The sequence below is a fragment of the Camponotus vicinus genome, unplaced genomic scaffold (genome assembly GCF_025532165.1).
Source record: "Camponotus vicinus isolate PSW18456_S1 unplaced genomic scaffold, iyCamVici1.0 SCAF_3, whole genome shotgun sequence".
Classification (NCBI taxonomy): Eukaryota; Metazoa; Arthropoda; class Insecta; order Hymenoptera; family Formicidae; genus Camponotus; species Camponotus vicinus.
The window spans coordinates 5080292-5107936 of NW_028141967.1; the positions used below are offsets into that span (position 1 = coordinate 5080292).

The 27645-nt window shown below is 37.2% G+C and overlaps 1 protein-coding gene across 2 annotated transcripts in view; it reads left to right on the plus strand.

The window, feature by feature from the left end:
* Window positions 1-27645, plus strand: part of Nlg-4 (neuroligin 4) — a 235304-nt gene that overhangs the window by 141492 nt on the left and 66167 nt on the right. For both annotated transcript variants that reach the window (XM_083093505.1, XM_083093506.1), the window contains 4 exons: window positions 5613-5966; window positions 10524-10833; window positions 11999-12206; window positions 13617-13871. In XM_083093505.1, the coding sequence (XP_082949631.1) occupies window positions 5613-5966; window positions 10524-10833; window positions 11999-12206; window positions 13617-13871 (1127 nt within the window). The remainder of the gene's footprint in view (window positions 1-5612; window positions 5967-10523; window positions 10834-11998; window positions 12207-13616; window positions 13872-27645) is intronic.

Here is a 27645-nt window from a genome sequence, read left to right on the forward strand (position 1 = left end):
ATGTCTCTGAGCACAGGAGAACGTAACGCGCCGATTGGTAATCTTTAATCTTTTGTAGCGCCGAAACTACATCTTCCTCAACATTTTGGTATTAGAATTTTCGTCTCCAAATGATCTCAAGAATCTATCATTAACGGCTGATTCGTTAAGTCTGGGACACTCTGTATATAGCTACTGGAATTCTTTCTATTATAAGATTTTTGAAAAAAGAGTCCTTTATATTAGTATTAGAATTAAAATTAAATGGTTAAAAATTATGATTGTAAATAATAAAAAATAATTTAAATTAATAATTTAAAAACAATTTAAGAAATATACGAATAATGCAGAGATCTCTCATAAAATTAAAATACGCATAAAATTTGGCGGAAATGTTCTTCACGAGAAACGAAGGACTAGTTTGCTACTAGGTCTTATAGAGAGGGACGTTTTCCGGGCGTTGTAAAAGCTCGGCGTGCAACAACGATTGTTGTAAAGTTGCGTAGTAGCGTTCATCAATTTAATTTAACGCACCCCCCGGCGCCGCATGATAACGCAGTGATCGTGGTTTATTTTATCGCCGTATTAAAGGAAGATATCGCGAGTTTACGATGCGGGATATAACACGCGGGAGCGGGTTGCTTAGGCGAATTCGGATTCGACCAGCTGCTCTATCTCACATACATACGTGAGCTCGAGCTCACGCACGCATATGAGATACCTTATGAATAGTTCGCGTAATTTGTTCGCTACAGGTACAGCTTCGGACTCTCACGCTTTGATAAAAGTCCATACGACGTACCATCGTTGGAGAGGATTTTCAATAATATTTTGCCCGGAATGACGATAATGGTTTAAAGCGGCGAAACGCATTTTGATGCAGCAACAACACTGTCCTTTGCTCCTCGCATCGGGATATTCGCGATAATTTATATTGAAAATATTCTGTTAGCCCCTGTCGTTTATTCAATTTATACCGAGATGTGCAGATCGAGATTTTGCGATAATAATAATTATATTTTTTATTATTTTAACAAAGATTGAATTATTTATTCGAACATAATAAACAGAGTAAAATTCGAGCACTGACCGTTTTAGTATTTCCAGCCAATAATCCCGTTACTTTAGGAGTAAATATAATTTTGCTCTTCTTTCAAAAATTTTAATTATTATATTATTAATTATTATATTTAATTATTATTATATTACAAACTGAATATTAAATGATAAAATTAAATATATTAATATTTACCTTCCGCATAATACCTTGAAGTTTAAAATTTATTTATTGTTAAGAACGTGATTACATTATGTCGAAAATTTACTTTTACGTTCGTAATAAACATTTAGTTTATATAATAATGATTTTAATTACGTAAAAGGATATTTAAACTGCATCTTTATCTTAAATTAAATTATTAGATTTTACAAAAAGGACTTCGAACTTTATATTTTATCCTTCTCTCAATCTTTTTCATTATTTCCGCAGCTCCAATCTCTCTCTCTCTCTCTCTCTTTCTCGTTTAAATTAACACAACTTTGCAACGTATAGATGAATTATGAAAATAAATCTGTAAAATGCAGCTAGCTCGGAGTAAAAGTCGCGTAGCTGGAATTGAAATAAAATTTCAATGCAAGCAAAGAGATCAGCGCGCATTCATATAGAATGAAACGCTTGATTAATTTTATCTTGAAGGGGCAATAAAATTTGATAAAATAACGGAGACTCGCGATAGAATGCGATATAAAATTAATTATTGTTAGAATTTAGTGAGAATCTGGCGCAGCCAAGCCTTGTCCGTGCGTTTGCAAACTTGCCGGCGATATTGCGACGAACGAAGTAATTAATTTGCTTTCACGTACTGCGCACATTATGTGCGGATTATGCCCGTCGCAGTTTGCGCTGCAAAGTTCGCGATGTAATTACGTACTTTTGATTCTGTTTGTGCATAATGAGTCGCGAGCGATAAAGTTACCGAGGCCGCCTGCAAGTTTCGCCGTGTTACAGCAATCTCTCGTAATATCGCGAGCAATAATTGATCCGCGTTGCATCGAATTTACACTATTCACTTTTCATAATTAACCTATTGATCCTGGTAATTGCAGTAGGAACGACTTGGGGGGAAATAATATCTGACGTCAAGATAAGTTGAAATTTACATTTAAAAAAGGACGCAAAAAACGTCAAAATGTTACACGACCGATGTAAAATAGTTGGCAAGTATATTATATGCGGCTGGACACGCGAGAGCTTAAAATTAATTTCGCATATTCGAGTAGGTTGTTCCTCATTTTTCGTAATTGCTATCGCATCGACGGATTAGTTTATGGCGGATAATGATCGGAGATGGGGGCGGTATAAATATAAACTGAGCTTTACATACCGGACTGTTACAATAACGAGCTAAAAATGATACGTCGAAAGCGCAGGCTAAAACGGGATTGTGTAATCGGATTTCCGATGATGGACGAGTAACATCATTGCAAAAATGGACGTGCCCGCAGCAACGTATTGTTACGCCAACAAATTCGCTCTTTGACTTTTAAGCTCGGATTAAACTCTCTTTTTTTTTATTTATTTTTTTTTTATTTCGCGAGGGGAAGGGCGCAAAATGTCGTTTTCGCAAAATTCTCATACTCTCATCGGCCACCCACATATGTATATATCGGATTATACTTAAAATTTTACGCGTAGACGGATATTATATTAATTACTAATCGTTTCGGAGCGTCAAAATTGCATAATGCACCGGGCAAATTCCCGCTGACGTATTGTGCTACGAAATAATGAAAGATCATTGTGAGAGTCAGCGTCGGAACGTTTGTACGATTACTGACGCTTGTTAATATTAACTCATCTGGCAACGTTAATTAACGAGCGCCATGTCGATGAGCATTATACGTGGCGCGCAGAAACAAAGTTGAAACTATTTCAGGCATGTTTGACACCCGTTGTTTTGATCGCGCTACGAGGGCACGATACCATGGGGCAGAAGAGGGGAAGGGGGGAAGAGGGGGGGCGAATAAATTGATACCAATGCGTGCATGTCGCGAGAAGTCTCGCTGATGACCTATCGCGCTAATCTATTTTCCCGGGAGCGGGATTTATCGAGTATTCTAGCGAATGCAGAAAGCTCGCTGTAATATCGAGTTTTGGCGTTAAATATTTTCGCATCGCGGCCATTTTCCGAAACGTTTTCCGAGCGCGACGGTGTTCGTTCGTTCGTTCGTCCGTTCGTCCGATCGCCAAATTTATCTCTCCAGTTTGCTTGGATTAATGTCCGCGTACGATTAATTCACTGCCATCCGCGACAAAGGCAGGGGATAATCTCAATTTTTTAGAGGCGCTTTTCGGTGATCTTGAAGCATTAATACGACTAAAAGAGGTTATTTCATAAAACCTGTTCGAGAAATAAAATTTATAGTATATTTTTATTATATTTATAGTATATTTTTATAAAGATTCTGTTTATTTTTACAAAGTACGCATGTATATGTACGAGATTTCCATTTTAATTGAACTGTACAAGTACAAATATATAAACATATTTATTTTTAAATTTAATTTAAATAAAATAAACCCCGGCCACGTATGTGTTTATCCCGTGATTAAATTTTCGCAGATGAAAATACGAGTTATTTGAAACATTTTACTCGCCAAAAGAGAAAAAAATTAGCAGACATTCTCCGATTCCAATCCAAGATACATTACAAATTAATAAGGCAAATAAATTTTATACGGTTTCTTTCTTGTCTCTCCTCGTTATCTCGTCGCAAGAGACAGTCCATGAAGAGAGACGGAAGTGAAACGGATCTACATTAATCCGAATATAAAGTCTCGGCAAATACATTACAAACTTTGCAAAGTACTTTGAGGCGAAGGACTTAGCTGATTAAGATTCTGAGATAATTTCGGACGGGCCTGCAGAATCAGAGAGGTGGGCCGGATAAAAAAAGTTTCCTGACGGATCAGAGTTTTTCGAGGAAGAAAGAAACGAACGTTCAAAGGATGTCCCTCGCTGTTGCGTGAAAAGAGGGATCTGATGCCGAATGAGTTGAAAGAGGAAAAATCTCGCGTCCGATAACCTTCCAGCGAGAAAAATTGATGTTGTCTGAAAACACATTCTTCAGCATCAAAAGTGATCTTTGCGAGCCATCTGGGCGAGTCGTGTTGACAGTTTTAATCAGATTAATTAAAGCGATAGTAAAAATATCGACAATTTTTATTATAATAAATATAGTCAAGTATAGAAAATTAACGGATTAATCGGAATCTTTTTTTTTCTGTCTTTCAAAAAATCTTATCTTCCTCTTTGTCGCGTTTCTCGGATCCTGTGTAAACCATGAGTAAGCATTGGAATTGTAGATCTCTTTCGAAAGATCCGCTAGAGATGTTCCTTATCGCGAAATATGGACCTACCACTTGCCACATCACTCCAGAGCAGCACTCTCGTCGTTACGGTCGTGAAAGTGAGACGGAAGTGGCTCTTATCGAAACAAAGAGCGATGTTGACCGTGTGTCTAGCCATATAGAAAGTCACATTCAGTGGAAGGAAGAAAGAGGCGGGGAGGACAAGTAGTTGCAGGGTTTTTCAAAGGATTTCAAGAGATAGTTTGCGAGGAAGAGAAACACGGAAGTAAAACGAAAAACTGTTAAAAATTACGGATAGCTTTTAGAAGAATCTTGACATCCTTGATTCCATATTCCTTTTGTGAGAGAAAAAGAGAGAAGGAGAAATAAATCTTGGAAACGATGAAAATCTCATCGTGAAATATGTAGGCAGAAGAGACAATCGCACATACAGAATATAGAAGGTTTCTCTTTTTTGTTAAATTAAGACTACGTCTACTTTCATGTAGACGGACAAAAAAATGTGATATCTGGAGCAATTCTTTTCTATAAAAAATCGTTATCGAAATCACCGTCATAAAACGCGGGAAAAGACGGCGATACAAGAGCGCGATTCCCTGTAATTTTACGGCTCGGTAATTTCATCTCTCATTCCTATCGATGTTCAAAACTTTATGTCCTAGGACGAAATAGCACGTCGAATATATTACAAATGTGTGTCTTGAAATTATAAAAGTATTAAATTAAATATAAATATATTAAATATTAAATAATATATATAATTAATGAATATTAAATTAAATATAAATATAAATTAAATTAAATAGGAAATTAAATATAAATTAAATTAAATAGTAAATTAAATATAAATTAAATATTAAATTAAATTATAAATATATTTAATATTGAAAAAAAAATTTTTAATTAATGGAAACTTTACTTGTACCTGACCTAACCTTATTGATGTGCGAGTTTAAAGAGCTTAATCAACAAAACAGATGAGGTAAAATAATAATAGCATCCTCACGTTTACTGCTTTGTATCTTCGCAATAGTAGCTGAAAGAGCTTTGAGACGATACTCTTGCATTTTGCCCGGGAACACGGGCCCTTTTCCGGAAGCATCGGCAGGTAGACTAGACGCCTCGTGTTCCCGACGTGTCACGACAAAGAAAACGCAGCGACCGTCGTCTTTGTCATCCCCGGCTCGCGGCGCCGAGCGAAAGAGGAACTAAACTAAAACGACGCGTCGCGTCGCGACGCGACCCCTTTGTGTCTGCGCAGGGATGGCGGAGGGCGGCAGGAAGCATCCGGTGTTGCTGTACATTCACGGCGAGAGCTACGACTGGGGCAGCGGAAACCCCTACGATGGTAGCGTCCTAGCCAGCTACACGGACCAAGTGATCGTCACCATGAACTACCGGTTGGGCGTGCTCGGCTTCCTGAACGCCAACGTGGCGCCGCAGACCAAGGCGAGGGTCGCGAATTACGGCCTCATGGATCAAATAGCCGCTCTTCACTGGGTCAAGGAGCACATCGCCCGCTTCGGGGGCGACCCCGAGAACGTCACCCTTATGGGCCAGGGCACCGGGGCCGCTTGCGTGCATTTCCTCGCCATCAGTCCCACCGTCGTTCGGGGTAAGTGACCCAAATTGTGTCGAGTACCCATAATTGAAGCGACACGTGATATAAAATCCCAGCAAACACCAAATAACAGTTATATAATTGTTAGTTGTAATTTCCCACTCAACAATATAACTGTTACATAACATTGTTACATGTTATGTAACAGTTACATAACATGTTACAGTTAGTATTGTTGAGTGTAACAGTTACATAACATGTAACAGTTATATTGTTGAGGAAATTACAACTAACAGTTATATAAATGTTACTTGGTGTTTGCTGGGATTGAAGGGTACCTTGTAGTTTTGGACATAATTCAAGCAAAATGTAGAATTAATTGCAGACTATTTTGGAGAAATGTAACGATATGTAATTCTATTGATCTTATGTAAAGGGTGAATAATTACCATAATGATCCAGATTTTTTGATTCTTTTTCGTTCTTTGTCGATGTATTAGGTTATGTTCCCGCAACCGAATCACACTTCGAAGTATGTAAAACAACACATTTAAAATTGGTAAAATTGAATGTAGCTAAAAGCAATATTATAATCGTGAATTATAAAATACAGGGAAGCGTTATTAATTTTCTCGAGAACGAAGCCGGTCAAAATTTCGATACCACTCGCCGCCATGTTGCGTCCGCAATTATTCAGGATACACGTTGCGCCGACGCATCTCGTAAATGATTAAAAGCGCTTTTGCATTACATATAATTGAAGAGTAGCGAGTTTCACATGAGCTTCGTTACAGTGCGTTATTTCGTGTTGGTTAATTACGCACAAATTACGTATTCGTAAATAAGAAGGGGAGGGGGGAAAGATTTCCTCTTTCTCTCGAAAGCGAAATTCTCCTCGATGCGTAAAATTTCCTCGAGGAACTTGCGAAAATTCCTACCGATCTATCGAATCCGTTAACAAGGTCTCCGACGTGAAATGGGCTTACGCTTTCCGAACTTGTCTCTGTAACTATTCTGTTACTTTCTCGCGAAAATACGAATTTGTAGATTTGAAACAAGCAGAGGATCTCAACCTTGATATAAGTAATCTCGCAAGATATTTTATTTAAATTTTTTATTTAGATTTTATTTAAATTTTTTAAATATTTAAATTTTAAAAAATTTAATGTAATTTTCTAAATTTCTATAATATTCTGAACTGAAAAAAAGATTCGAAGACATGCATGTATATATGTTTACAAAGAGCAAAGTATCAAGGATTTAAAAAATATCCTCTCTTTTAATCTAATTCCTTTCGTATATTTTATTTATATTTAAAAAAAGATTTTTTTATTCAAATTGAAAACATTCAAGTATTCTAAATTTAAAAAAAAAGTTGTATACATTTAAATGTATATACGTAGAGAGCAAAATATTTATGGATTGACAAAAGCATATCCTCTTTTCTGAGTTAATTCCCTCTGCATATTATTAAATAGCCGAAGAATGCGAGGATTCTTTTTGGAATCCCTTGGAACAGTAGATTGATGAGAAAATGTTTGGCCTAGCGATCGAAATATTCCGCGAAAATCCCCGTCGTCATCTGTCGCGGGAATCGCTGCGCCATCTTATCACAACGCATTCCTCGCTCCGGGAAAGAAATTGAGAAGAAGAAGTCCAGAAAATAAGAGATGAGAGATGAGAAGTAGCTTAAACCAGCAAGAATATCAGCTCGAAATTTCTTTCTCCGATATCCGCCGGCTCTCCCCCGTCCCCCGCCTCTCCCCCTTTCCGATCTCTCGTCGCCATTTTGCCGGGTTCGCGGTATTTTCGAGGACGAACACGCGCGGATCGGCAAGTGGTAACACATTGCCGGGGATATTGGCTGTCTCTCCTTTTATATCTTCATCCTGGGATGGCTGCCGTCTTCGTGTGGTCGTGTTCACGGTTAACGTTCAACGGTTAACAGCCTCCACGAGCACCCTCCGGGGATGGACACGGCCATCCGAGAGGATAAGGGAAAGCCTTCCGTCTCTCTCTCCCTTCCCCCCTTACCCTCTGCTTCTGCGCTCGTGATATTATGTGCGTGAAATATCGCCCCTTCCTACCAGTGCCACCCTTGTCGCGCTATTGGAAAATACTTTCCACCCTTATGAGGAGGGAGCAGCCATCCACGCGTGTCCGAGACCGGGGGTTTTTTCCCTCCCTCGTTCTTTTATCCGTCATGGCTGTTTCCTCGCCTTGGTCTTGTTAATTAAAGGACCCTTGGAGAAGAGGAATATCGAGAGAAATCATCTAAATTCTCGCGAATAAGGGGAGAGATTTGGATTTGCCGAGCTGTCACTTGTGTGTGTGAGAAACAACGCAATTTAGGATGATTTGAAGGTTTCATAGTCATGGGAATGATAAAAAATAAATATGGGATATTAAATCTTCCGGTTTATGCGAAAAAGGAGGGAGGAAAGGAGCTTGGTTTTACATTTCTCTTTTTTTTCTTCCTTTATAATTTGGAACCAGATTTATGACGCCGTCACTTCCAGTAGTCCAATGCTAAGGCTCATAAAACTTTTTTCACTTAATAAAACTCGCGTTATTTGCGGATTCCATCATTTAAGACGCTTTGTGCTCATTTGTTTCGCTAGAGAAGAGGCATCGTTTCCCTGTTTTCTGTTTGCTTGCGAGCAGAAAGATCCTCCGATCGGAAGGGATCGTGACCGATTCTTCTCTAGCTTCCCCGGCTTCGCGGATGCTTCATTCTTTGCCGTATCACCGAGAATAGAAATGAAAATTCCATTTTTCCGAGGCGGCAGTCCCGAGACACGGCGACGTCCTGTTATTTCCTGCTTTTGGCCTTTCTTCTCTTTTTTCTATCCCTTCTTGTTCCTTTTTCCTTGTTTCCTCCTCTCTCTCTATATCTCTCTCTTTTATTAATTTCCCTGATAAATTGCTCGACGAAAAAAATCGCATAATAATTTCTCGAAGCAGAAAGCGTCCCCTATATCTGTCTTTTTTATTCCTCTTCAAAATTGAAAACTACATTTCCGTTTAAAATGCAATGCCTATTTTTTCTCATCTCATAGAAATCAAGATCGGAACTCGATTCGTTCGAGCTAATCAATTTCTTAATCAAAAATAATAAATTACGAATATCTTTCAAAGTTTTTCTAATAATATAAGTAACAGAAAATCTCAAACTCATTATATTTTAATAATTAAATGCGCTTGTTATGTTGGATAATAATTTTTTTTTTAACCCTGTTGATAGTATAATCGCTGATGAAATAATGACTGCGTTAATAACGAGGGGAGCGAAGATTGAAAACCTCTGCTTTAAGGAAGACTTAACATTTCATTTTTCCTTAGGCAAATAACATCGACGGGAGAGTCTCCGCGAGAATGATTCTCCTTCTCAGATAATTATGGGTCGTCGACCACGTCTTTCTTTAGGTTCGAGAGGGACTTTGGTTTATCTTTCTTTTCTCACTAAGAATAACGACGTAACTCCCATCCATCCGCGGTGCCATTTTCGCCGACGTAATTTCCTCCTCAAACAATCCACTCGTATAATATTCAGCGTCTCGTAATCATTGCGTTTCATCCGGCATTAGATGTAACAATTCGAGATACCACACTTCGAAGATTTAATTATCAAAGGGCACGTGAGAAAGAGAGAGAAAGAGAGAAAGGAGCTTGAATTGCGATGAATTACAAAATAAAATAAATTATAGATAGATAACGCGGTTTTTTATACAAGTTTCGTACATGTTTGTGCGTTAATAATAGACATATCGTTAAAATTTGCAAATGTATTTAAAATAATTTAAAAATTTAAATTTCAGGACAAAACCTCTTAATTTTAAATACTTTTACTATTATATTTTTTCTCCTTTCGTCAATCAAAATACAGATTTCATATATATTGAAATTCATTTCCTTCTTTTTAATGATATAAATTCTTAGTATCCAGTATAGCAATTGATATCTATTTTATTAGTCTTATTTTATATTCCTTTAAAGTTGAGGAAATAAAAATCAGATTTTCCACTGATACTTCGCGAGTACGGAATCTGTTCGCGAAAATAACCCTTTGTTCCTCTTTCTTCGTGTCATTTTAAGCAATAGAAAAGCTGTTCCGTTCCATCGAACAAATTTTCTCGAGAGAGAATTCCTTTATCGACGAAAAACTTGGTACCTTTTTTTTGCAATTTGCGAAAATAAAAATAAAAATACCAAGGTATTCTCACATGACCTTATATCAGAAAATTTTTCCTTTGCGACACAACTTTCTCATTGCAAAGATTATTATATTTTTCTGGAAAAAGGATTTTCTCTTTTAATTTCAAAAATGCCACGTTTCCTTTCTTCTTTTTAATTGCTCAAAAATTATTGACTCAAATTGAAATTTTCCACCAGTATTAATCTATATTAGATGGATATAAATGTACTAATATTTAAATATTTAAAGCAATAATTTTTTTAAACAACTTAAAGAATTAGTTTCATATATCATACATACTGATTATAATGTTTACACTAATATATTTAATTTTTCGATTTCTGATATCATCAAGATATATTATATTTTAAAAAATTTGTAAAAAATGTGTAATAACCGAGTCCTTTAATTCGCAGGATTGTTCAAACGAGCTATACTGCTATCGGGTAGCGCCCTTTCATCCTGGGCCGTGATAGAAGATCCTGTATCCTACGCCCTGAAACTGGCCAAGGCTATCAACTGCTCAATTCCCGACGATCTCCTCAAAGACAATGAGCTTATAGTCGATTGTCTGAGGGAGAGTAGTCTCGAAGAGCTGATGCAGGTCGACATTCAACCTCCGACATTTCTTAGCGCGTTTGGCCCAAGTGTCGATGGTGTCGTCATCAAGCCGGACTTTCAGAAGGATCTCCTGTCTTATCTAGGACCCGAGTTTCAAGGATTCGGGTGAGTATACTCGGAAAAAATTCTCATTAATATTGGATTTTCTTAAAGTTCCATCCAAGAGTCTTATGATTTTTCACCACAACTCTTCAAAGAATTCCAATCTTAAGAAATTCCGATAATATTGTCGATCTTAGAGTTTCTTGTTTCGAATTTAAATTTCAAGGTCCTCGTGTCGATTCATCGCCTCTCTAATTTTAATAAGAAATATGAAAGATAAATTCGTTTGACGTTGCGAACATCTAATGCCACTTTTGATCACGGTCGTAGCGCGAATGGGGAGGAAAAAAAGGACGAAATCCTGAAGGGAGAGACAGTAAGGAGAAGGGAAAAATCCTCGGATTCCGGTAGAGCGGGCTTAATAGAGTTTTATGGTAATGCGGCGTATATTTCTACATTTTCTTTCGCGGCGGCAAAGGAAATCCGTAAAGCGGCGGAAAAGTTATTTTGATGTGTGCACTTCCGGCCCCGGCTTTGCTTTCTTGCTCGAAGAGAGGACGGAGGGGGCCGAGAAAGGGGTAGGAAGGGGGGAGAGAGAGAAGGGAATGTCTCGTACTTAACGTTGGCTTCCACAATAATTCCGCTTTCCGTCTTCCGTCTGACGGATCTCGGAGTTTTCTCGTTAAATGGAAAAAGAGGGGCTAAACGAGCCGGTTCGCCATCGCGAACATTAGCGGTGGTTCATTAACGCGATTGTAAACGACCCACCCCGACCCTACAACGTCATTAGCATACTTACAATCGAAGATCGCTCCACGCCGCCGGAAACCATAGAGCGAGTTCATATCATCATCTTTATTTCCAAAGCGAGTTCCGTTGCAATTAGTGTTCGAGATTTTTAGCTAATGTCGCCTTCGTATTTCTAACGAAATTATTTTAATCGCACGTCCTGAATGTGCTTATATTTTTAGAATAATCTTAGTGTTTTTTTTTTTTATTTAATTACTATATTATTCAATTTACTTTTTAGAAATATTCAAGATGTGCAATTAATTTTATTGTCACTTTAATATTTTAATCTTTTTGTATATTTATTAAATTTAATATTGAAAGAAGATTTAAAAGAATTAAAAGATAATATTATCTTCTTAGAAAAAATTAATTATATTGTTTGAAAATTATAATAACTGAATTTGCATTGAATTAAAATTGTTATTGTTGACTTTAGGCCTCTTCCAAAGAAGGCTGAACATGGTGCACCAATCACGAGCAACAACAAATACGATCTGTTATTTGGCGTGACAACGAGCGAGGCGTTGTGGAAGTTTGCGGAGAAGGACGTTCTGCAAGGGTTCGAAGGAGAGAGGAGGGACAGGATTATCCGCACGTATGTGAGGAATGCCTACGTCTATCATCTCACTGAGATATTTTACACGGTGAGTCAGGGTGTTTCTATTATTTATAAGACGGAGAGAGAATTTTAAGAATTTTTCGCACGACGAAATAATATCTTATAAGATTAAAAAATCATTTTTAATGAATATTTTATTTATGTATGTAAATGTAAATAAGAAATTTTTATCAAAAACAAAGAAGCTGATAATATTGCTTTTTGCAATATTGTATCCTTGTAAATTTTTGAAAACTTGTGGAATTTTGAATTTTCCTAACATTTATTTATTTATTCTTATTTTTTTTTATTCATTTATTTATTTGTTCTTCTATAGATCTTTAGTCAAATCTAAGAAATTAAATATAATCTCTAGATTATTTTATCAATTTAAGAGATGCAAAATATCCCAAAGATTCAAACTTCAAATTATTTTCTGTATATTTTTGAAAATTTTATATTTGTCTACATATTTTTGAAAACTTGGAATTGGATTCCTCTAGTGTCTATTTATTCCTATAGATCTTTAATCAAATCAAGAATTTAAATATAAAATTCCGAAATTTTATCAAATTAAAATATACAAAATATTTCAAGGATCTCGAAATTCTCGTCTCTCATGAGGAGGTTTTCGAGGACAGGAGAATGAAATTTTCAAAGAGCAAAGATGAATCGTATTTATCGCCGGCCGTGCGCGACGTGCCGCGCATATTTGCGGCGCGTGTGTCGTCGCATTCGCGCGGAATTTATCGCAGGACATAATTGTTACGTTCCATAGCCAACGGTTGAAACGCGAGCGTTGCGTTTTGTCAAAATACACCGGCGACGCAATTCCATTTGGCCGGCGCGTTATCGGTCCGCGCCAGGAGAGCGACGCACGCCGAGCATTACTTAACGATTATAGACAATTAAATGATTACGGCCGCGACAATGTATTTTTACGAGCGCGATAGGAGGGGAAGGGGGGCTATCGAGCGATTAAATGCATCGCATATTCCGTAAAGGTGAAACTGACTCGATTCGTGAATAGAACTCGCGAAATTTTAAAGCTTAATTGAAGAGACTTTTGCGAAGAGAACCAACTTGTTTCTACTTTAAAAAGATACATATTGACGTGAAAAAAAAACTTTTTTTGTGTTTCTTCTTTTATATTTTTTATTCTTTTTTAAAAATATATTTTATACTTGTTTTATTTTAAAAATCAATTTTAAATATCAATGTGAAAAAATATTTTTTTAAATGCATTTTATTTTTTTTATAGGTTTTGTTTATTTTATTATTTTTTCTTTCTTATATACATTTTATTATTTTTTTAAATATGCTTTTAATAAGCGCATTGAAAAAAAGGTGACTCCAAGCGCAAATCGGTCACGTCTGATTTTCCGGTTTCCGCAGTTTCTTGTCGTGTCTATGACAGACCGTGCGAATGACAGACCTGAAATTCGTTTTCGTGTAGGTGGTGAACGAGTACACCGACTGGGAACGAACGGTTCAGCATCCCGTCAACACGAAGGATGCATGCGTGCAGGCTTTGAGTGACGCGCAGTTTGTGGCACCGCTCGTACAGACCGGAGATCTCTTCACCCTGAGGCACACCAAGAAACCGAACAACCCGCACATAGCGCCGATCCCCGACAGCGAGGAGGAACCGATGCCCAAGACTTACTTTTACGTGTTCGACTATCAGATGAAGGACGGCGATTATCCCCAGGTAAGCGAAACAAAAAGAATCGTAGGCCGCTAAAAAAGCATCAAAACTCGTATAATGAATCGAAAAAAAATTTTAAATAAACTTTGATACACGTCGCATGTGTACAGTACCAGTCAAAAATATTGCATCATTTTTAAAAGATACAGAAAATGCGCAAGCGAATGAATAAATGTTTTCTTTCCTACCCCTGTTTTGCTCCTATTAATAAACTTATTAAAACAATAAGATATAATTTAATAATATTTATATATATTTTTGGTTATTAAAGTGATGACTTTTTTCCATTTCTATAAATGATGTAATACTTTTGATCGATACTGTAGTTGATAAAATTTCACTTTTACACTTACAAGTCACTTCGAATTGGCATTTAATGAGTTGGAGAGTCTTCGCGGAAACATTGACGATGAATCATGCTTTACCTTCGCTCTCAACCCTTCGAGGGGCGACTCGTCGGAATAGCAATGTCTACCCCGTAGATGTTTAGTTTGATTAAGCTATAGCCCGTTTGTAGCGAGGATGCTGGGTCCAGCGAAGGCAATTATTCGTTTGTCCGCAGAATATTCTCACGTAACCGCGTGATGATTGTTTTCCCGTCCATCCGTCCGTCCGTCCGTCTCCTCTCCATCACTATTGCTGGCTCAAATTATCGGTGTGTTTATGTTCAATTATGCACAGATTACGTTATACCCGCGATGTTACATTATTGTTCTCCGCGACGCGCGCCTTCCATTATCAGCACGGGTGCAGGCTTTCAGACAGAACTCGAGTATGTATCGGATTATTTCCACCGAATGTCTCTCGAATCCCTTGATAATTTCGCTCAAAATACGGATCATTCGTTAAAATACAAAGTCAATTCGAATTTTCAGGATTTGACCTCTCAGGCGTAAAAATTGATGCAATCTTTGCCTATCAGAATCTGACAGTTCAGTTTGGGAAATTAATATTTTAGACTTTATTAATTTTTACAATTTAAATAAATAATTAATAATACATAATTAACTTATTATTAGCTTGATAATTAATTTTTTGATAATTAAATTGAAAATTAATTAATTAATTTATAATTTGATATCTTTCATGGCAATTTTATCACTCTTGGATCCAGTTACGCGAACGGATTTGCAGCAAGCGTAGCTTCTGTCGACCACCTTCTTCTTCTCTTTTCTATTCCAGCTTTATTACACACCTCTCTGTAATGTACAAAGAATAGGTAATTAGTTACAGTGAATTAGTCGATGAAAAATGCGACACCATTGGCGCGGTAAACTCCCTCAGGTAAATCCATCAAGTCCGTCGGATCGATGATCGATCAACGGGAGAGCGGTCGATTAGCGTCAGGGATGGTGGTAGAGAGTTGTCGGCACCCGGAGAAATTCACCCTGTCGGGTAAATATGTACGGAGATCGCGCTCGGGTAGAATAATCAGTCGAATCGCGAGACTGTCGCGCTCTGCGCCAGCTGTTTGCGATGCTGTCCCAACACGGTGGCGTCTAACATCCCGCCTTTATCTCGCGGGACGCGTCTCTCCTCCCATTGTTTGCCGTCGTAAAACAGACAGAATCCTTCTCTCCGCCCGCAGTCGCATCCATAATTACTCCGAATAAATAGTTACGGGGATTGGAGACCGATTTCAACTACGCGAGCGTACATTAACTATTAATTGAGCTCGTGTCTTTTCCCATCAAGATACGTCGTAAAAGATTCACGTTTATTACGAAATAACAAGTCGGTTATTTCGAGATCAAGATTTCACTATGGATGGGAAAGATATTTCTTATACAAGACTAATAAGAAGGTTGAGTCCTATCCTTTTATCGATCATCAATAGCCTTCTCATTAAAATAAGTTTTTCCTTCTAATTTATGTATAATAATTTGGATCTCCTTTATTTAAAGCAGTTTTTTAGGTACCTTATTTTAGAAACATCTGTTGCATTTGTATTGTTTAAAGCGTAATGAAGTACATGCGCGTTTTGCGACGACAAAAATCCTTCAGCAGAAAAGGACGGATATCCCGGTAGAAGATAATAGAGAGATTCAATTTACGATGAAAGCGGTGCACGTACGTCGAATATAATAAGGATGTCGTCGGTATCGCGTCGTTTGCAGTCGGCGCACCTCATGACAGCCATTACGATCCCAATCCAATTTCGATCTACGCTAAAATTATTTGAAGAACTAATCGGTCGATTTATCTACCTCCTCCCTCTTCGTATTTTTTACCCTACTGAATCTCGCGAATATAAGTGAGTTCTTTCAATTTCCGATCAACGACAAATATTAGAGGAGACTTTGAAACTTTCGCGATGTACGTGAATATTAGGATTGGCTCCCGGTTTGAGCCAGTAGCTAAATTTTTCATTCGATTCCAACGTTTCATTTATATTTCTATATAAAGGGATACCTGTAGAGGAACAACTCGTTTTTCCCTGATGAAGTGAACTGAAATGTTCACGAAACATTGGAATCAAATAAAAAATTGACGCGGCTCAAAGCCCAGAAGCCAATCCTAATATTAGAAGAGACTATTACAATACATCATGGCTTTTAACCTTTGGCTTTATTTCTAATATAGAATAACAAATCAAATTCTCCCTTTTATCTACCTCTATAACTGACATTAATGATATTAATTAAATATTACAATTAGACTTTGAAGCAGCAAAAAGTAAGAGCAGAGTCTTCAGTTAATTGAGTGGTTTGGGTTGTCTTTTTGAGATCGGTTTGCGTTCGTAGCTTGTTTATAATTGTATGGCGGTCGCGTGCATAAAGGACGAGAGGGTCAAAGGACGGGAGGGTCCTGTCGATGAGAGCAGCAGCAAATATTCCAGTCATGTCACGCGCACCATATGCGCAGTCACCGCATCATCGCGTTTGTCCACAACGTAGTTTTCCTATTTTTTCACGTTTGCAAGCAGTTTCTCGCAAATAGACGTCTTTCCGCAATTCGATTTACATTTACGTAAATTACAGGAAATTATGCTCATAAATCAGTTTTCTAATAATGCCATTGTATCAATACTTGATATTCTCTTAAGAAAAGGACAATTTGATTCAAGAAGTAAATAATTATTTAAATTTGATATATTTCTTTTCCGCACAAAAATCTTCAAACTTAAAAATCTCGCAACTTGAATTGCAAGCTGATATATATTTTCACTTTCTTGATTTAAATAATATTGTTTATTATGAAACTTAACTTAATCTAACCCAACCTGCGTGTGTTTCCGCCAGTAAAATTAGGATTAGATGGTGCATAATTTAAGCGTAGTTGAAATTATTAGAAAGCATAGAACATTACGGAATATAATATTCCTGCACAACCTGGAGCACTCCTTTCTAAACATAAAGAGACAAAGAGACGGACGGGGAGGAGGGTAGAGAACGAGTTTCTCTGTCAAGTTCGTAAAAGCTCTCCCTCAAGAGATGGCAACTTGTAATCCAACGGCAAAGTGAAAACGGACATTGCGGGCGCGGGTTGCGCGATCGATCCTGCCGGGACGAGCGGAATTCATCCCGAGGATCGTTGGGAGGGATTTGCAAGGACCCATCGATACGCGGAGGATTTGCGAAGCCGACGTTCAAAATCTATCAGCTCGCGCGCCACCTCGCCCATTCCGAGGGACGTTAGGCTCCTCGCGGATCCTTTTAAAAGGCTCTCTCTCGTGCTGTAATTTGATCGAGGACGATTTCCTTCGGCAGGATTCGCGCGCTCACCGTCCGAAAGAAAATTCGTAAACCTTCGGTAATCGTTCCCTCGGGTGGCTGGAATGTTATTTGCCCGCGAAATCTACGATTCTCTTGATCCCCTTTTCTCTCGTACTTTTTAAATTCTTACATTAAAATTAAACAATAAATCTTATAAAATCAATATAAACCATTTTTGCAAGGATACTTAATTGCATAGTTATCGGCGATGTTTCAGCTCGCTTGAAGATAAGTATAATCGATACATTGATTAAGGGAAAAAGACCAAATGAAGACACTTAAAAGGGATTCTCTGTGTCGAATCAGGTCCGGTTTCTATTGCGCCACTCGTCGTGATTGCTATTTCTCCATCTTGCGCGAGGAAAATGAGAATACGAGTTCGCTTTGCAGCTCTCTTCTCTTTGCAACGCTCGCCCAAAGGCAGGTTGATGAGTGGGAAGGAAGGACGAGGGGAATGAGTAAAAAAAAAGTAGTCGAAAGTAACTGCGAGTTGGAGAAAGGCATTACGAGAAAATTTGCCCTCCGAGTCTTGCGTATCTCGAAACACATTCTTTCCCCTTAACAAATCCTTGAGTAGAAATCTTGTTGTGGAATTAAATATCTGATGAATTATTTGTCCAAGATCACAAATAAAAGTTGTTGTAGCCACCGATTTTCTTCTTTTATGATATATAAAAATCATGTTTTTATTTTATTATTCGGTGTTTCAGAAAAAAAATTGTTCCAAAAAAACAATTGTTCCAAAAAAAAATAATTTGATAAATATATCTTTTATAAATATATCCTTTTTTTAATTTTATAACATCTTGCGTTTAAAAAATAATTAATTAAAAATATAAATGATTAATTTAAACTGATTGATACACTTGAAGATAGTTGCGAATAAAAACTGATTGATACGCTTGAACATAGTTGCGAATAAAAACTGATTGATACGCTTGAAGATAGTTACAAAACTATCTAGAAACCTAACGCTTGATAATCGCCGAGTGTACACTACGAATCTTAGAAGCTGGAGACATTTAGATTCCCATTTCTCCTTAATTTTCGTTTTAAGTAAAGAAGATAACCTATTCGTCTCTCGAAACAGTTTTATCGAAATAAAAATGAATTTACGGTGCGTTGGATCCTCTGCGAGGTTAAATTAAACCGTGACAGACGCGAAGAAATTGAAAGACGATGAAAGGGAGGATCGGGAGGGGGTGGGGAGCGATGAAACGAATTATTTAATTAAAGCTATCCGGTGCACGGTTTCAAAACCAGCCTTTCCCTCCCGTCCTGTCGCGGCAATCCTTTACCGGCTAATTGGGGAGCACCCTCTGTCTAATGAGCGAGGAAAGGAGGGCGAAAGGACGCGAAACAAAACGCCGAGGGGCCGGTAAAAAAATCTGGAACGAAGGGGCCGCGAGTCCCGGACGGAGATTATCCGTTTTGTCCAATTTCTTTCTCGTTGTCATGCTTCGTCCTGGGGATTTTCCCGGACAACAGTAAACGTGACCTCGCCACGGAAATCCACGCGGCGTTTATCTCACCGTACTCGCGTATAATTACGATGTTTCCAGATTATACATGTATATAATGGGGAAATTAAATAAATTCAAGTAGTAAATATGCGCTCGGTCGCGTTCGTTGTATTAATTAATTTTAATTGCACGCACATACGATCACACGTGCTTTAATAATCGGTGTGGAAATTACGTATTATTTGTTTACATTAAATGTCGTCACCGCGAAATATTGTAAAAGATTAAATAAATTTATAATTATTGCGTCTAATTCTCCCCTCCCCCTCCCTCTCTCTCTCTCTCTCTGTGAATTACGTGTAACTAAAAGAAGATGAACTGTATAATGGACGTGAAATATAATGCAATAAAACAGAGTGTGTGTTATTAGAGTGGAATTAAGAAGAAAATTCATAAAATTTTATATAATATAGCGTAAACAATTTAAAATACAGTGTATTTGTGGAAAGAAATTTATAATTGTTTTAAAAGCGGATGAGAGAAAAAATAAAGTTATAATTTTTAATCGTAATTTTTAACTGCAACGTAGAGTAATACATATCAATTGAAAAGTCACAATTTAAATTCATGCGTCTGCGAGAGAAAAATAATCTCGGGGCAATTGATAAGGAATCATTTCGAAGCACGTAAAGTCTCGGCTTTCCAACTACGTCAAAGTTTCTCGTAAAGTCGTCGACGTTTCTGCTTCGAGCCGTCCCATTTCCAAGCAGATCATGCACAAGACGCGACTAAAGAGAAAACCCCATTTCTTCGAAATCACGCGTAAAACTGTAAAAAATTTTCGCTCAACTTTATTCGAGATCTTGAAGAAGCATTCTCTTCGAAACATTTTTTTTATTTTTTTTAGAAAACTTCCTCCGTTCGTCGGCGATTATCGCGATTCAGAAGTAACGCAATGGTGAATTTTCGGCTCTGGATTTTACGATGTCTCTCGGATATCTCTCTCTCTTTTTTTCCACTCGCGCGACATGTAGTACAGACGCATCGGGCGCAGGTACATTGTACGCATCGTCGCGATAAAATATTCATCGCAAAGTTTACGGCTGTCAGCTGTCGTAGTCGTGGAGCATGGTTAACACGGAGAACGAGGGAGGTGGGCGAGGGGCAGGAGAGAGGGTACGAGCTTAATATCCGCACGCGCTAAAGCGCAATTAAATTATTTGTTCCTCTAAAATATGCAACGCCGCGCCGGTTATGCATGCGCTTTTCGCGCGAACGCTCACGCAACAGGTATTTATGAATGCTATTTAGAAAAATAGCATCCACCGATGGGCGTGTCGAAGTGTCCGGGTGATTTACGCGCTGCCCCCTCCTCCCCCGCTTTGCCTTTTAACACCCCGGTGACATTCAACGCACTAACGAGAGCGCAAAATTAGACGGGCTTTTTGCGATCGGAGCGACAATATTGTCCTCGACGATGAGAAACAATGGCCGCGGGAATGAAGAGGGTTTCATTCACCCCTCTCGAGTCATTTTGTTGCTTCGCTTTGACAACGTTTGATGGATTTATCGCTTCGAAAATTTTGTTTCGTCATCTCGCGTATTTTTCAACGCTCTTGTCTACCGATTGCAAATGGACGTCGATTATTTTTACCTCGAGATATCAAAGTAAACGATAATTCCTGCAGTGGAATCAATTAGAGGGAAAGAGGCCATCGGGATCATCGCTGTCAATTGCTATTTTAGATGGACGGATCTCGCAAACGGGGTCCTTCGGAATCTCGTTAAAGAGCTTAAGGATTAAATAACGGAACCCGCCCGCGAGCGTTCGCGATATGACGAAGGCGAGGGAAGGATATAGGTCGCTCGCCGGACGGATAACAGCCGCCAAATAGACGCGCTTTCAAACGGATGGCGCCATTTGGCGGAAAAAGCTTCGCCGTTTTATGGCGGCTGCCCGACAATTTGCATGCTCGTTCTTCCTAGTTTTGACGGGCAAACGAGCGCTGAAACGAGCGCTCGTAAGCACAGTCGCAAAATGCAAGCGAGCTGGAACGCGCGAATAGAGAGACCGCTGCTACGGAATCCAATCGCGAATGGCCCGAAACTGCCTGTCCGGATCAGCAACAATTGCCCGGGGTGAATAATCATCAGCTGTCCACCGATGGGAGATACACGTACGTACGCCTGTAAAATCTTCTATCTCGAATCACCCGCGCTTCACTCGAAAAAATATGTTTCGCTGATGTAAGTAGGTTTCTAGGTGTAACGACAAAAATTTATCGCTGCCTATTTTTTTTTTGCATCCGGTAAAACGTTATTTGTAACAATTTACAGCGGCGAATTCCAGGGATATCTTGCGGCAAATTTAAATTTCACTTAACGATTCGAATATAAATCCCGTCATTTAGATTGATTGGATGCGAAATATCACGGTGTTTAAGAGCGAAAGTTTCCGGCTATTCGTATGAAGGCTAATCATGCTTATAAAGTTTTAACCGTGATGCGCGTGGAAAAATCGTTTTTCACAAAAATCACCCTGGTAACATGGAAACTCGTGTTTGCTGATGATTCCTCTCTACCTCGGTTAATTTTTCGCACCTAGAAAATTATTGCTGTAGTTGCAGGAGTATTTTTTTCGAGTGTTTGTTTCCACGATTTTACCCAACAAACACGGTGGCAAGGCGCAAACTTGGTTTAAAACTTTCGAGTTGCGCTTTAACAATCATATCTCGCCGTTTCGTACGAAATTTGTAGTTGTTTAAACTGGGAAAATAAAATGTTTCTCTCTTTATTTTCTTGCTTCTGACGTTTTAATTCAAAATACCCTCTCTTTACCGGGAAACGACAGTCGCTTTTTTACATCGAAATACGTATCACACGTATACCAGTTGAAAGGAAACTTCATCGGCTGATGAATAGATAGGAATCGTTCGCGACTGTCCAGTCGTACGTTTATACTACTTGTTTATCTGTATCTCGTTTCTTGTCGCGTGTACGAGACACGGAAATAATAACTAATAGAAACAATATCCTCCATTCTCGCCAGACTATGCCTGATCCGAGTCGCCGGTTGTATCCCAAGGGGAACATGGGAGATCCGTGACCGGTCGACGTAACCTGGAACTACCGCGGCCCAACTTTTTCCATCTAAATTTAAATCCATAGTTTGAGGAGAAATAATCACGCGTCTATCTATGATAAAATTGACGCCGACAATTCTTGGACGGAATTTCGATAATCGCTCAGTGTGATTATGCAAAAATATTAGTGAGAGAGCGAATTGATGTTGATGTGGAAAAATGATTTTTGACGTAATTATGACTTTTTTGTAATAACTTATTTTGTAAATAAGTTAAATATATTTAAAATATTGAATTTTCAGAGATTTTCAAAAAGAAATTTAAATTAACAAAAGTAAATAAATAATTCCCAAAATAATTATAATAATAAATAATAATAATTATAATAAATAATTCTAATAATTATTATTAGAAAATGCGTTTAATGCAAAAATATTAGCCAGAGAGCGAAATGATGTTCATGTGGAAAAATGATGATTTTTCACACGTAATTATGACTTTCTTGTAAATAAGTTAAATACATTTAAAATATTGAATTTTCAGAGATTTTCAAAAAGAAATTTAAATTAACAAAAGTAAATAAATAATTTTAATAATTATTATTAAAAAATTTGTTTAATGCAAAAATATTAGCGAGAGGGCGAAATGATTCATGTGAAAAAATGATGTTCTTTCGACGTAATTATGACTTTTTTGTAAATAAGTTAAATACATTTAAAATATTGGATTTTCAGAGATTTTCAAGGGAGATTAAAATTAACAAAAATAAATGAATCATTCTAATAATAATTATTAAAAAATGTGTTTAATGAAAAAATATTAGCGAAAGAGCGAAATGACGTTCGTGTGAAAAAATGATGATTTTTTAACGTAATTATTACTTTTTTGTAAATACGTTAAATACATTTAAAATATTGAATTTTCAGAGATTTTCAAAAAGAAATTTAAATTTAAAAAACAATGTATAATTCTAATAATAATTATTAAAAAATGTGTTTAATGAAAAAATATTAGCGAAAGAGCGAAATGATGTTCATGTGGAAAAATGATGATTTTTTAACGTAATTATTACTTTTTTGTAAATACGTTTATAAATACATTTAAAATATTGAATTTTCAGAGATTTTCAAAAAGAAATTTAAATAAAGAAAATGTATAATTCTAATAATTATTATTAAAAAATAATCCCTTACGAGCCGCTAATGGCCTCGAAAGGGGAATGACGGTCCTAAAAATGGAAAGGTCGTCATTTTTAAAAGCATCAGGAGAGCAGTTAATAATTGACGTAGCGAATAGAGCGCATAGTTATGCGCATGTTTGTCCGCATACCAAAGGGAACGTGATATATTACGGGCAAGCTCTATTGTCACGTTATTATTCGCGTAGGGTCGCTGTTATGGCGTTACACAGTGTTATCTCGTCAGCCGGCGAGATTACGATATGATAAATTAATCAAAATTAGAGCGAATGCTAATTAGCGGTCGGAATGTCCACGAGGATTGCGTTGTTTCTCGGCGCATTTGATTGCGTTCCTTGAATCTCCCCCATCTCAACTCGCGTAAATCGCGCGAGATTAACTTTCAGATTTGAATCTGCTTCGTTGCTGCGTCATCCTTTTGCTTATCGCACAGAACGAGAACTTTATATCGCTCTTACCCCAAGTTTGAAAAATAAACTTTTTATTATAAAGAATTTTCACTGACATGTAACTTGCATAAAGTATATTTTTCAATCGTCTTTTATTGGATATAACATTTAAGATGTAATAATTGAATATAAGAATTATAATAATTTGAATATAATAAATATAGTAATTTTTTAAATATATAATAAATAATTAGTAAAATAAATATTGAATAGAATGATATTAATAATTAAATATAATTGAATAATTAAAATTATTTTACACACACACACACACACATATAGATGTAATAATTGAATATAAGAATTATAATAATTTGAATATAATAAATATAGTAATTTTTTAAATATATAATAAATAATTAGTAAAATAAATATTGAATAGAATGATATTAATAATTGAATAATTAAAATTGTTTTACATACATATATATATAATTGTTTGGAATAAATCGACGTAGCAAATTGAGTCTATGTAATAAAGAAACAACAATTCTCTATTCATTTGGCTTAGCCTTGCTGCTCTTTTGCACTTTTTCTTTTTCCACAATTACGTTAGTAAAGCGTATTGTTACGCTGAGGCAAATTAGCCGGGTGTTTTCCATATAATTTCAAGGAAGAAACCTTATTATTATGCGCTTCAGATACTTTGCATGTTGCTAGCAGCACTATTTAAGTCAGTCGCATTCTAATAAATAAAGCGTCCTAAAAAAATGTATCTCTGAAATATACAATTAATTTATTCCGTATAAGAAGGGAGAATTAATTAAATTCTTGAAGAGAAAATTTCTAAATAATTAGAAGAATCATTTGTATTATTATTTGAGAAAAAAATTTACTTCTACCTTTTAAGATTAATATTGATGTATATGAAAATTTATGCCTCTTGCTACCTTACACTAGCAAAATAATGTCCGGGGAAACTAAATTTCTCCATAAATTTTGTGTTTGTGCCAATTTAAAATTTCGATCGAGATATACTCCATCGAATTGTTTAATTAAGTAGAATAAACAAGTGTCTAGTTGGTAGCCCCAAAAGCGGCTGCGCTCAACAACTGAATTATTTAGTCGACGTCCAATCACTTTTAACAAAAATAATCGAACCTTTTATCACATAAAACAGGATATTTAATTACCGTTAAAAATAAACGATTTTGCCGGGAACATAAATTTTTTTTCCTAGCGTACTCATTCCAATTAAAAATATAATCGAGCAATTTGACTGGATTGCCTTTTCCTGTTGCGCAAACAGACAGGGATAATACGAGTACCGCGGACGGAATACCGCGTGTTCCTGTAAATTAATCGCGGGATGGAAATTTCTGATAAGCTATTTTCCATCGCGAATGGGCGGCGTTACTTTCGACGGCGACGGTTTTCGCTTCGTATCATCGTTTCCTACAACGACGCGGTTTAACCGAGGCACGAATTGAAATTTGCCGGCATCTGCGGAACGTCAGGAATGCCGCCGTGATCCTGTCGCTATCCAGGAATCGAGGAGGCGGAGGAGGCAAAGGTAAAGCGTAAAAGGCGGAGGTCCAATCGCGTCAACGAGATTACATCGTAGAATTTCATGCCCTCTCTCCCTCTTTCTCTCATATTACCAAAATCAAAATCTCCTCTCGTGTTATCGCTTATGACCGGTTTATACCGAATACCAGCAAGTTGTATCGAGCAAGAAGCTACTTGTAACAAGTCCACGAACGAGCGTTATTTGCACAGGGATTTTCATCAGGCTTAAGCCAAGGCGACCTAAACGAGAAGATGATGTACAAATAAGCGGGTTGATTATACGAAATAATTTACAAAGTATAATATTCCTTCTTCTCGGGAAAAATTTTTTAAAGATTGCATGAAACATCACGGACCTAAAGATTACAAACTTGTTGGATTTTCCGCATATGATTGTCACGTGCGTAAAATGATGAAAAAAGCAAACTTGTCTTGGAAGGGAACGAGCGCGAACTACTCGGATGAGATTCAAGATACCATTATCGTGAAACATTCACGCGGAGAATCGGAAACTTGCGGAAAGCGCATTAGAAAGGTCATGAATTCGTTAGTCGTTGTAACCGAATCATCAAACGACGCGTTGGTTAAGAGGCGCGAGGAGAGACGTGCAAAGTCATTTAGCGGAGACAGAGTCTCTCTCGTCGTCGTCGTTGACGTCATTTCGCAAGCTGTTAAGGCCGACGTTGTTACAAAAGCGGCATAATGTCGCACGGGAGCCGGCATTAACGGCGCGTTTCTTGCGTGTCTAGGAACTCGCTGGATTATACGAATCGCGAATGACAAATTTACCCGACGATCCTGCACGCATAACGCGAAGGAGCGGAAAGGATGTTTCGCGTAACGGCGACGCTGGGACCGAAAATGACGATAAAAAGAAATCTCGAGCTCGTTTCAACCATCCTGGAAATAATACAAGATACATATTCCCAGCGAAACGCGAACGAAGAAAAAAATGAGAGGACGAGATAAATAAAATGAAATGAAAAAAGAAAGTATAAATATTAATAAGTTAAAGCGGATCCCATATTTGCTTGAATCAATATAAAGTAAATTAATGCTGATTTTATTGGTAGTCGAAAATTTTATATTTACAAATATTTGTTGATTTTTTAAAAATATTGAAAAGGAAAAAATTATTTTTTGATGATTACAGTTATCCGAGGTATTTTCCCCCGGATTTCGACGAGAAATGCCTCGGATAACTATAATCAACAAAATAATTTTCTTTTTAATTGTAAAAAAAATTCAATATAAAAATTCACATTTTAATTCAATAAAAATATTGATTGAATATTTACAGGAATTGCATTTTTCTTTATTTCTTTTAGAAAAAAAAAACTCCATTTGTGTCTCTACGTTTGCCATTGTTTCTGCAACCCCTTCTCGCTTTATTCCGCCCTTGTAGTTTTTCTTTTATACGTTTTGCTCATAGTCTGCCAGAAAAGAATGATAAAAAAATGTTATAATAGAGCTTAAGGCATATTACCCCATCGGGGGACATTTTTGCATTTTTAAAGAAGAGTACATCCTCATACATATAGAATAGAAAAAACATTTGTATATGAAACTCTGTTATTAATTACATTTTATAAGTTACACCTTTAGAAATACAATGAAAACGCGTAAACATAACGACAGTTACTTTTATGGAATGGAAAATGATTAAAAATACTTACCAATAGATTGTTACAAATATTTTCCCTTAGAAATCATTGAGTTTGTAATTTTTTTTAAATGTAAAATCGCATTCAGAGTAATATTATGCCGGTTCCCCCGTTGATTGTGTATTATATCGACTCCCGTTTCAATAACTTATCGATAAGCTCTTTATGCCTGAGCAATGAATGGAGTGCTTTTCCTATCGAGGCGTTACACCTGCATTGGAAACACAACATTTACATAAACATTTACATAAAAATAATATCACAACGTTAAAATGTCTCGCGTTGGAGACTCGTACACGACTGGAATTTTTACACCCTGCTCGATTAATCTTAAGAATTCTTCCCGAAGGGAAAGGTCGCGCTTTCGTTAGAGTCGTTAGCGTAACATACGAGCGGAAACGCAGAGTTTTAATAACAGAGAGCGCCCAGCATTTCCTCTCTCGTTCGACATTTACCCGATCTCCCATCTCGTCCCTTTCCCTTTGTCGCCCCTTGTCGGCCCTTCTCGCGGAATTGTTTTTCCTCGTTTCCCGGTTACATTTCTGCTACCAAGTTCTAACAGTAACGGATCAGCGGAACTCTCAAAGCCCACCCCTGCATCGACAATGCCTGCAGCTTCTCCTCCCTCCGTCACCGACGTGAAGGACTGGAGAGAAGGAATAATATCTTAAAAGTCAGGAGACGGCGTTGGGTTC